Raw genomic sequence first — 12,775 nt, forward strand, 5'->3', positions numbered from 1 at the left:
ATAGTGTTTGGACACAAATCCTTTTTGATCCTCTTAATGTTGGAGATCAAATAAGGACCTAATATATATTGATAAGTGCTCTACCACTGAGCTAAACTCTTAGCCTTGATACTGTTTTTTATGAGCTTTCTTTATCTTATCATACCAAATTCATTCCTTGAAACTCCTGATCCCTTTTTCTCTACTTCATGTCCAGAACATTCTTGAAGTGCCAGCCACCTGCTCTTCCCTTTTGCTAGAATGAGTCTAGTTATTTTCATGGCTTTTAAAAATCAAGCTCCCTTTGCTATAGCCCACTTCATGTTCATACTACCTATTGATTGTACAAGCCTAAGCTAAAAGGTCATCTTTCCCATGTTGTAGCCCCTAAAATCCTCATCATGCATACATTTATTCCTGTTCTACAGGCACTTGGTTAACACCTTATTCTTGATGTATGCCATACTGTTTTTTATAATAACTTTATATGAGCAGTTTCTTTTTATCCCTGTGAGAATGTAAAATCCATGAAGACAAGAACACTGTCCAATTTGCCTGTGATTTCCCATAGCAGTTAATATCCAGACTTATGAATTGTAGAATTAAGAAAATCTTGCTTGAATTGAATCTAACAAATTGAACTAAATTTTACCAAGTGAATTTGAGTCAAGCTTCATGAAAATATATTCAGGGATCTTATGATCCCATTTCTACTTCTCACCTGTGGATAGCCCCATTTATTTATGCCTTGAGTGATTTATGAGAATAAGATATTTTGTTGGGTTTGGGGGAGGGGAAAAATACCAGAATAAGTAGCATGTCCTCCCTGGTCTTATGAGCTTCTCTTCTAGCAGGGAAAAATAAATTTGTAATCTTGTTTTTATTTAACAAAAGACTCTAATGAGTCTGTAGAAGCCATCCGTTCTACTGTGAGGAATGAGAGGCAATTAAGTGAGTAGAATATTGGAAGATACATGATAAAAGGGGTAAAGGGTATTTCAGGTAGAAGGAGGAGCTTGAACTCCACTCAGAAGTGGAGACCTCGTATAGTTAGCAACTGTGGTTATGAGCAGACAGGACAATACAAAGAGAGAGGCTACTGAAGACATAACATTAACTATTCATAACACAAAAGCATCCTAGTTCAAATGACTGGCTGTTACACAATTTGTTTTCATGACCCAGTTTTGAAAACCTTGAAAACAATAGTGTTTTCATGTAAGTGGATATGGGAAAAAGCTATAATTGGTATAGGTGATTACTTCAAGGATGAGGAAACAAATTGGCTTCTTCCTTCCTCTCTTTGCAATTCTTCCCACTTACTATGTTTCAGGTGACCACTACAGAGATGAATGAGAGATAGGTCTTGAAATCCACTCCCTGGCAATTCTTCTCTTGAACAATGTCTATATTCTGATGATAGACACATGAAGAAATGCTCGACATTCTGGCCATAAAAGAAATGCAAATCAAAACAATTCAAAGATTCCACCTCACTCCAGTTAGAATGGCCAGGATGAAGAAAACTAATAACAGCAGATGCTGGAGGGGATGTGGCCAGGAGGGATCACTACTACACTGTTGGTGGGAGTGCAAACTCATTCAACCACTATGGAAAGCAGTATGGCAGTTCCTCAAAAGACTAAACATAGAGCTCCCTTACGATGCAGCAATTTCATTGCTTGGCATTTACCCACTCGTCCAGAAACAAGGACATACTAAATCCACTAGCACAACAATGTTCATTGCAGCACTATATACTATAGCAAAGATATGGAACCAACCCAAATGCCCCTCAGTTGATGAGTGGATCAACAAGATGTGGTATCTATACACAATGGAATTCTATGCTGTTGTCAGAAAGAATGGCATCACCCAATTTGTAAGGAAATAGAAAGACTTCGAAAAAATCATTAAGTGAAGTAAGCCAGACTCAAAGGAACATAGACTCAATGTTTTCCCTCATTTGTCATAATCAGTAGAAACCTTGGGCTCTCCTAGCAGAGATTTACAACAGAGCAAAACCTAGATACATAAGGCCATATAGTATGGCACTAAATGAAAGGACCTCCAGGAGAAGGAAACAAAAGCCATATAATGAGTCATTATGTCCTTAATGTACTCTGTTATCTCTCATCTCTTTTGCTGTCCCTTGGTTATCTCATATGGTTACAGTATTTTACCTTGTTATCTGATATATTGTATATATACTTATTTGGTTATTTGAAATAGGACAGGGAAGGGAAGGATACAAGATGAGGGGCAGGGATGGGGGGAGGGAAATGGGGACCAAGACATGAGAAAGAGTATCAATGTTTGTGAAGTAATACATATTCTATCTGTCAAATATAATGTAACCCTTCTATTAATTACAATAAAAATATATGAAAAAATAGACATCAGAATTAGGTCACCTAATAGAGCAGAGATCTTTGCCTTTTTCTCTGTGACTATCATCATGGCCGGATTCTTACAGAAAAAGAATAAAATTCCAGAGAAAAGAGTCCAATACACAGGTAGAAAAGAAAAGAACGTTGGAGGTCAGGAGATCTGAGTTCTAATCCCAGCTCAACTCCTAACTTCCTTTGAAACCTTTGCAAGTCCTTCCCCCACCCCTCTCTCTGACTCCTGTTTCCTTATAGACAAAAACTAGCATCTATTGAACACTAATTACAAATACAGTATTGTCCATGAGCTGAGTATTTTGTGTAAATCACATAGTTTCTATTGGGTTTAAACACCACCTAGACACTATTGAATGGAAAATTTCTATCTTTGGCTAAAACTTGTTTTTGACTTAAGAGCCTGAAGTGAATCTTTATAATTTTGTGCTGTTCTATCTTAAATCTTAAATGTTTGCCTTAAATTATTATTATAATATGTATTTTCTTGGTATCGGAATCTTGGCTCAGTCACCCTTGACACAGGTCAGGGAAATGCTCTAATCCTCCATCCAGGTATCCAGTGTGGTAAGCCAAATATATTAAGCCATGGCTGAGCATCATAGATGCCACAGTGCTTATGCTAGTGGTAAGAACTTAGAGGCATCTTTCTCCAACAACAGAACAGGCTCTCTGTCTTTTGGATACTTCCTTTAAATGGATCGCTGAGACAAGTTCTGGTAAATTTAAAGTGATTCATACCATATTCTCTAAATATACTCCTAATTGACTCCCTCATCCCTTGCTGTGCCCGATTCCCTCTTTCATGACTGGGATGCAGGACTACCTTCCTGACTCATTCTATCCTGCCTGCTCAGGATCTATAATAGAATAAGTCTTTGAGTTTATTTCTTATTGTGTGTGTGGGAGGGGTATAATGAATCTGTGCCTTTAATCTAAAGACAAGACTACCCCAGATTGTGTTTTCTCCGAACATATTGTGGAAGAGAAAAACTTGGGCTTGGATCACCAGTGCAATTCTCAGGCAGGCATGAAGTCAGATAAGACCATCCTTCCTATAAGGAACTCACAGGTCAGACAACAGACATCATTCTTTCTACCAGATGTACTGAGTATCCCATGGAAGGTACACTGTAAAGCTATCCACTCATTTCCTGTGGGGGCAGGATTAATAGCTGCCTTGAAACTAGACACCAATGTAGCTAGAGCTTTCAAGACAAGAACCAAATGCCCATTCTCCATTTCTACTCCAAGATGCTCAGTAGGCATCTTGAATTCATGTTCAGAACACACTGTTCTTTATCAGCCCCTTCCTCCCCACCACCACCCCGCTACCTCTGTCCCATTCAACCTTGATTCTCCCATGGCATCCTTTGACTGAAGAAATGATTCCAGATGCCAGTAGCTCACGCCTGTAATCCTGGCTATCCAACGAGGCTGAGATCTGACTATCGTAGCTCAAAGCCAGACCAGGCAGGAAAATCTGTGAGACCCTTACCTACAATTTACCACCAGAAAACTGGAAATGGAGCTCAAGGACAGTGCTCAGGCCCTGAGTTTAAACTCCACAACCAAAAGCAACAACAAAGATGATAGCTCAAGTTTTCATTTGAGTCTACCCTATTTGTCTCATCCCATAATCAATAACAAATTCTATCAAACCTAGACGCAACATCGTCCCGAGTATGATCATTCTTACCATTTGTTTTTCCTTCAGTCCCATGGTCCAATTCACTACCAACTTTTGCCTAGGTCAGAGTAAGAGTATGCTAAGATGTCCCATAGAGCAGCCAGAGTGGTCACATCCTCCAAAGGCTGTCCAACCCATTGAGAGAAAAATTCACAGTACCCAGTTTCTTACACAAAGCTTGAAAGCACTCTGAACCCCTGACTTTCTGGTCCTCATTTCATCTCCTACTCTTTCCCTTTCTCATTCTTGCCCAGCCATCCTGGACTTCTTGCCTGTGCTGAGCAAGTGACTTGCTGTAGAGCAACCCTAGGAATTTTACAGGTATCATCTCAGTAAATGTTTACAACAGGCTCTGAGGTTTCATGCCTTTCATTCTCTGGTTCTAGAAGATGCTCAGGATCTTGCTAAAGAAAGGCCAGAGAGCAAGGAACAGATAGCACTGTATCCTTTGGACAAGTTGCATTGCAGCTGTTGATCCAAGTGTTCTCTGTGGTCTACCTTGGAAGTTTTGTGATTTCTAACTAACTTCTCCCTCACCAGAACATGGTAATAATAATTAATAATAATTAGCATTAAGTTAAAAGATCATAGTCCTTTATTTTTATCAATGATGCAGAATTCCTCTGGGAAAAGAAAGGTACACCTTCCTTCAACCCGTACTCTCTCTCCCCCAGATGCCTCTGTTCCAGCACCCATAGTCTATGACTCACCCGTTTCTGGGTCGCAGAGCTGTTCACAGGCATCGGTTGTCCTTTGTCCACAGAGGTCTCTCACCCATGGGGAGGTGGCATTGATCTGATAGTACAGGGACAACTTGGCTGGGTTCAGCCAGTCGGAAATATCCAGGTAGCTCCCTTCACTCACCACAAAGCTGCTCCCTAGGGGAAAGAGAAAGAGAGAGAAAGAGAGAGAGAGAGAGAGAGAGAGAGAGAGAGAGAGAGAGAGAGAGAGAGAGAGAGAGAGAGAGAGAGAGAGAGAGAGAGAGAGAGTCAGCTAGTTTCTCCACCATTTCAGAGTACCACCGCTCACAATGTTGAAATAAATGAGTATACAAGCCAGTTGTCCACTCTGCAACTGATAGTCATTTACAAAACATTTATAGAACCTTCACCTGTGCCAAGATGGTGCAAGAAGTTAAAAAGAACAGAGATAAACCAGACACAGGGAAGCCTAGTAAATCCTTTAGCTGAGGGGCACATGGGTTCAGCTCCTGGGTATGGTTTTACTGGCACTGACTTTTGGAAAGTCACTTGTTGGCTCTGGGATTTGACAAGTTCATCTATGAATGGGGATACTAATGAGATTCACCATAGATAAAGTATTTAGTGTCTGATTAGTTAAGTGCTAAGTTTCAAAAGTAAATAAAAGCAAATGTCTCTGTCACATGTCCATTCCCTCTGGAAGAGGGTCACAAATGTCTCAAAGTGAGTGTGTTGATGACATCTATGAGAAAGCCTGGTTTGTGTGTAACAGAAATAGCATCTAAGCCTCCTTCCCTAGCTGGTGCTGTGAGTTTTGTTTTTGGTTATAGTGAGAGGAAGCATTAAACCCAGGGCCTGGAATTTGCTAGAAAACTACTTTACCACTGAGATAGGCTCCCAAGATCACTTTTTGTTTATTTTTTTGTTTTGAGACAGAGACAATGAGAGACAAAATCACAGAGTTTTTCAAAGACATCTCCAGCAACTTTACCCCCCCCAAAAAAAACACACATTGAAAAAAAATGCCTGCTGCTGAGAAATAACAGGACAGGCAGGGTTGAGGATAAAAAGGACAGGAGAGGCTCCATCCTAAAGGAACAGCTGGGAAGCAGTTCCAGGCAGCTCTTGCCACCTGGGACTAAAATCCAGTGGCACCAGATAGATTGTCCTCAGGGGAGATTGAAAATTGAAACTGTTATTGCAACTAATCAGTTTTTTCAATAATGACTTAAATGTGTTCCTGAAAATTCATGTAGGACAACCATGAGCCTTTGGCTTTAAAGTTTTTGCTCTGAAATGATTCTCACTAACTCATATAGACAGATACAAAATACAGACACATGTACACCTATATGTGATACTATGTTGGATAATATCAATTGTCCTATAATAATTATATCACTATGAAATTATACACACATCCATATATATTCTACATGTCTGTACATACACGTGTATTCAGGCACAGGTTTGGAGATGAAGACACAAAAGCCCATTTAATATAAATGCGTATGGATTATAAATGGTGGCATATGTAATCAGCAGAAAAAAATACAAATGAATTTTGTGAGGTGAAGAGTATGAGGCCAAATAGGCCCAGACTCCACAAAGCTGGGAACCGGCTGATCAAGGAATCTTTAACACAGAGAACAAAACATTGCTTCATAATTAATGTGACTCAGCCTCTCTCCTTTGTCCTCTTCCTTTAAGAAATCTTTCTACTGACAGATGATATAATTCAAATTTCCCCAAAAGGGCCTCCATTGATAAGCATCGTATGTGTTTGACATCAAACTCTCTATTACGCCCCATGACTACCTGATGTTGGTTTATGGCTGGACTTGTCTTGAGTCAGGTGACTTCCTGTGATCCAATTGAAAGTGGCCAGCAAGGAGGGATAACCTGTATGTGGCCACCAGAACATGGGAGACTGTGAGTGGAGGAGCTTCCCGGCAAAGGCCAAAGGCATGACAGACTATGTTTATCTCCTCTGACTCACAAAACATGATTTATGCTACCCTGTAAAATGAATTCTCATGTGACAGCACAGAGGATGGCATGAATTTCTATGGGGAGGCAGAAAGCATCTATATGAAGCAACAGGAGTAGATAGCATCAGGCTTTCAGATAAGGAAATGACCACATTTGAAGTTGGCCCTAAAGTCCTTGGAAGCTAAAGAAAAGAAAAGACACTTTAAAAAAAAAAGGAGACTGCTGGATTCCATATTTTAACATTTCTGGCAAGTGAAGATATGCTAATCTATCTGCAAAGCCATATTTCCCCCACTGGAACAAAGCCCAAGCAGAAACATATCACATGGGTCCTTGAGCAAGGCAGTGAACATCAGTATCAACTGCAGATTTTTCTTTTAAAAAGCACAGTCATGCTGTTTAAATGGATAATTCTTGTATTTATTCTCACTAAAGACTGAGGGATGGATATTGAATTGTGTCCCACGGCTGAGTTTGGCTAATCCAGCTACTTCAGGAAAGCAATGATAAAGGGAACAGTCACCAAAATATGAGTTCAGGTCCTCAGACACTTACTTGCTCTGTAAGTTTGGGCCAGAGTATCAATTTGTAGTAACTGTCTATGAAAAGCATGGATATAGCTTCCCTTCAGGGACTGACATAAAGATCAGATGATACACAACAGCGTCCTGGTGGCTCATGCCTGTGATTCTAGCTACTCAGGAGGCTCAGATCTGGGGGTTTATGGTTCAAACTCAACTCAGGCAGTAAAGTCCATGAGATTCTTCTCTCCAATTAATCACCAGAGAACCAGAAGTGGTGGCTCAAAGTGGGAGAGTGCTAGCCTTGAGCAGAAGTAGGCAGGCTTTGAATTCAGGCCCGTGACCACCACCACCAACAAAAATCCTATGACACAGTGATTTTGTCTTAGGCTAAGAACAACACCTGGATCTGTTTGGTGGGCGTGCGGGGAGGCACATTCTTCTGAGACAATGAGCAAAGTGAGCTGGGCAGAAAAGTCAAACTATCATGTGGTTGTACTTGGCCTCTGGGAACCCCAAGTTGATGAAGATCCTCTAGAGTTGTTGAAATCAAGGTGAGCCTTTGTAGCTCCCTATTGACCAGTCATAGGCAGTTGACCATTATTGGGGAAGACACACAACCTTGAATGAAGTGATGTCTTTCATTTCGGTTTCAGGGAGAACTCAGTGGAGGAGGGGTGGCCCACCCATATTCTTGGAAGCTGGGAAAATGGATGCCTTAGAGTGAACTGGAGTTATCTTGATTGTTGTTTTGATTTCTTACATGTTTGGAAACCGGTGAATTCAATAGGAGTTAGTAGATTTCCTATATGAGAAATAGGAATTTCCTTGGAAGGGCTTGATTCAGAAGTGGGTGAAATTATTACATATGTGCTTCCAAAATTCCTATACTAAATCAAGATCCCCAATATGGGTCAGATGTGGAAGTGGAGACTTTGGGAGGTAATTAGGGATGGGGAGCAATTATGATTGAGGTTAATGCTCTGATCAAAGAGAGACAAGAAATCCCCCATACGCATTCAGTGATTTGAAGATACAGTGAGAAGATGACCTGTGAACTGGGAATCAAGTTCTCAGCAGACACCAAATCTGCTAGCACCTTGATCTTAGACTCTTCCATCCCCAGAGCTATGAGATGCAGATTTTTGTTGTTGACACGGCACTCAGGCTACGATATTCTATGATATCAGCAGGAATAGATTAAATCAGTAGGTCATCCTTAGCTTCTTTAAAAGAAGACTTGTAGAGGTCTACGCTTAGCTTAACAGCAGAAGAGAGCAGCTCTCCTTTAAAGGTACTCTCTGTTCATATTCCCGGGATTGATTCAACGAGCATTTTGTTCATTTAATCTGTGCACCAGCTTTCAGAGGCAGGTATGTCTAGTTTACAGAAGGAAAACTTAGGGATCAGAGAGAAATGACCTTGCTAAATTTGTATAATTAGTAAGTAGAAAAGTGAAAACAAGCAAGATGGTTATTTTTATTTCCTCCCCTAAACGACAAAGCTGGAACCTTCCATTTATTCCAGGCAAGTGTGAGAATCATAGGATTCTGCTGGGTATCTTTCTGTGTCCTTCCCCTACCCCTCTACAACCATCCCTATCTTCCTCTTCATTGCCTGTCATGTAGGGTTGGAGAGGCTGCTTCCTCTGATGGAGTGTGATTTCCTACAGGGATCAGGCTATGATTCATTACTCCTTATCAATCAATCTCTCAGCAAAATGCCCGTCACATACCAGGAGTTTACTGAATGTCAAGTGTATTAATGAAATCAAAGTTCCACATGCAACTTGTGGGAACTGCAGCTCTCTCCATCACAGGGTTGTGAGAAAGGAAGGATGTCAGGCTGATGATAACACTTCTTCTTTTTATTTTGTTAATCTTATGAACGTTAGAAAATAAAGCTACTCTTCACAGTCTCTCCTATTCCAGAATAAAATTTGAACCTCACTCTCCTTATTTTTAAACATATAAGTACATTTTTTCCCTCTCTCGCTGCCTTGTGGGAATATACATCATCTAATTAGCCAAATGGATTTTCAGTTCAGCCCAATCATTTTCTTATCTAGCATCTGAAGCCCAGCGTTGCTCAGGGGACTACACGGGCACGAAGGTCCTCATTAACTCTGATCTTCAATTACATTGATTATAAGCCTGTTTCAGTAATTGTACAGCGTAGATCAGGGGTGAGCTGGGAAACTCAGGCCACTCTGAAATATTCTCTGAAAAGCCAGAGGCACAGCATCCCCTAAAGAAACAGAGAGCTACAAATGAAAACTAAAAATAACACGAAGGAGGTATCACTAGACAAAAAAAAAGAATTGCCTTAAAAAATACCTGAAGAGCCAGACAGCAGCTAAATCCTTTTCATTACACCAGGAACCATGAGACAGACACCTGAGAGTCATGGATAGAAGATTTCAATACGCAGCTGTGGTCACAGAGGTAGATGGCCAGCTGACAAGTGGGGGAAAGATGATCTTCACGAATGAAACACAGAGATGATTTGGGCCCAACATATTCTCTTCTCTATTTGCCCTCTTTTCTTTAAGTGACAAGTAAAGAGACATTCTCTTCCTTCTGTTATAGCGCCACAGATTCTATCTGTCAAGCTGTTAGGTCTGGGAGAAACATCTTACATAGACATAAGAGGATAATAAGAAAAGAACACAACTCTGATGAAGTGGAAACAAGGACCACATCTACTATCCGCTCCAATAGATCATCTCCAGCTCATTTCTAAATCCAGAGATACGTCAGGCTTAGCTACATCCTACAATCCACCCTTAAATAAGAGCACTTTGAGGAACGGTGGATCAAATAGTAAAAAGGGGGTCAAAACATGTTTGAGAGCCGGGCACGGTAGCTCACGCCTGTAATCCTAGCTACTCAGGAGACTGAGATATGAGGATCGAGGTTCAAAGGCAGCCCAGGAAATACAAACTGAGAGACTCTTATCTCCAATTAATCACTAGAAAATGGGAAGTGGGAATGTGGCTCAAGAGTAGGGCAGTAGCCTTGAGCTGAAGAGCTCAGGGACAGCACCCAGGCCAGAGTTCAAGCCCCATGACCCCCCCCCCCAAAAAAAAAACAAGTTTGAGGTTTTACAAGGTTGAGCAAAGGCAAACTATTTGTTCTCACAACAATCTGAGACAGGTTTTTCTTACCACAGTCCCTGGGCTGAGAGTCATCAGCTACCCTTTCATTTTCTCCTCCAAATCTTCTCCTTCCTGTTCTCTCTCCTGTCATTTCTTTTCCCTTCAACCTTCTGCTATTCAACTGTATGGTCATCACCTGTTATAGGCTGGATAATGTAACCCTGAAGTTCATATGCCAGTAGTCTTAAACTTCTACTGTCTTAGAATGTTACCGTATTTGAAAATAGGGTCTTTGGAGAGGTTCAATGGTGTCATTAGTGTGACCTTTAATCTAATAAAGTCAATTATCCTATAAGAAGAAATTCACCACCTAGTGAAGGTCATATAAAAATGGAAAGAAGAGAGCCATCTTCCAGCCAAGGACAGAAGCCTCAGACAAACCATCCCTGATGATCAACACCAGCCTTGACCTTTGAATTCTCATCTCTAATAAAACGGTGAAGAAAGACTATAGAAGCCACTCTGGTTGTGGTTGTTTGCAGGTCTAGCAATCAAATACACTTATACCTTATTTGATGAGTATCTCTTAATCTTGGTATTTGTTCTATTTACTAAGCTTTATTTTGTGCCAGAGTTCCCTATGAATTCTTTTCAGAATGAATTTTTTAAGTGGATAAAGTAAAATGCACAGTATTTCAAAGGAAATCAAATAATTGAAATGCAGTTTTAGCCATGGAGTGCTCAGAAGTTTATGGAGCTCAGGATAAAAACTTAGTCTGATCTAAGCTCCTTTCATCCATCTTTTAGATGCCCCAAGTCTGGTGACCAATCTGGCTCCAGACATTTCCAACAGCACTGGATGGATGCAGGCAGTGTCAGAGACATTATAATACAATACATATACATCATGCAATAAAGGTGCAAGTGAGGGCAAGAAAGAATCTAAGAAAGCAGAATTTCAGTAGTTCTTTTGAAAGAGTCAACTACTTGCTAGATCCTTTTACAGGAAAATACCATTTTTCCCCAGGGTCATCAACACACACACACACACACACACACACACACACACACACACACACACACAGAGTTGACTCTAAATTAGAACACTGTGTTCCACTTGCACTAGTCACATACATCTCAACTTTCTTACATCTCCTGATGCATCATCTTTCTCGTGCTCATTTCATCTCCTGTTGTTTCTTCTACTATGGCTGTAGGAGCAGTCAGTGGTATCACTTATATGGGCCATGCAGCTTGAGGGTATAGCAGACTATACCATCTAGATTTGTGCAAGTATATCATATACTGCCTGTACAATGAATCATAAAATATCCCAAGGTTTCACAAATTCTTGGCCATATTAGTACCTATAGCCTAATCTTTGAGACTCCAATCCTTCTACTGCTGGAATAGAAGAGAAAAATGAAGTGATGTCTACTGGACTTTTCCCAAGGCCACACTGCAGGAGAGTGTCAATGCTATCGAAGAACTCAAGGGCTGTGACCCCTAGTGAAGTGGCTGCAGTACCTCACACAGGCAGGCCATAGGGAGTAGACCCAGTAGAGATAAGAAATCACAAAGCTGGGGTTCCTATCCTAGGATAAGGAGGTATTAATACTTTGGGAAGCCAATCAGAGACATCCCTAAATACCCCCAGAAAAAGAAGCATGAAGTTGGAGAAGCAACTGGGATTTGGGGTGTTTTACATGAGGGAACTGGCTCTTCCCAAATACAGCAAGATCTCTCTCTCTCTGTTTCTATACCTCCCCAATGCAGTTTTCCTCTGAAGTGTTATAACCCACATTTCCTCTGGGAAATTGCCCTCTTTCAACCATTTTCTGAATTCCCCATTTCAAAGTGTGATCAAAGTTTGGTTAAAAACAGATTGCCACTCAATTCTACATGCCTTTATGTATCACTGGTTTTGCTTCAACATTAGGTGAGGGGTATTTGGTTCTAGACAAAGGATATTTGAAGTTCTAACTTTTGAAACACATATTTTCTCCCCAAGGAATACAGCAATTTGTTACTAACCTAGGTAATGGTGAAAGAACAAAGTCATGAAACGTTTTTCATTTTTTTTTCTTTTAACTTGTTTAAAGAAGAATTTGGGTTGAAAGGACAAAAGAGCTCTTTATTCTTAAGAATTTTAGTTTTGTCCTTGTTTCTTCATAACTTTATTAGTAATTTATATATCAGATCCACTCTCCATGCTGAATTTCTTTTGGGTCTAAGATCAGTGCTTTTTTTCATGAACACACACAGTGGAAAGTTGTTCTCCAAATCCATGGTCACGTTCATCTCTTCCCTCCCCTCCCTGTTCTTCTCTTTCCCTCTTCTCTCCTACTTTTCCTTCCTCCTCTCTCTTTTCCTTTGCATATTTTTCAATATTT

At 40.5% G+C, this 12,775-nt stretch overlaps 1 protein-coding gene across 8 annotated transcripts in view; it reads right to left on the bottom strand.

The window, feature by feature from the left end:
• The window catches only part of Astn2 (astrotactin 2), an 854,736-nt gene that overhangs the window by 458,112 nt on the left and 383,849 nt on the right, over positions 1 to 12,775 (bottom strand). For all 8 annotated transcript variants that reach the window (XM_090330513.1, XM_090330512.1, XM_090330508.1 and 5 more), the window contains one exon: positions 4,782 to 4,949. In XM_090330513.1, coding sequence (XP_090186639.1) covers positions 4,782 to 4,949 — 168 coding nt within the window. The remainder of the gene's footprint in view (positions 1 to 4,781; positions 4,950 to 12,775) is intronic.

This window comes from Megascapheus bottae, chromosome 3, assembly GCF_031878675.1.
Source record: "Megascapheus bottae isolate mThoBot1 chromosome 3, mThoBot2.hap1, whole genome shotgun sequence".
In the NCBI taxonomy this organism is placed as follows: Eukaryota; Metazoa; Chordata; class Mammalia; order Rodentia; family Geomyidae; genus Megascapheus; species Megascapheus bottae.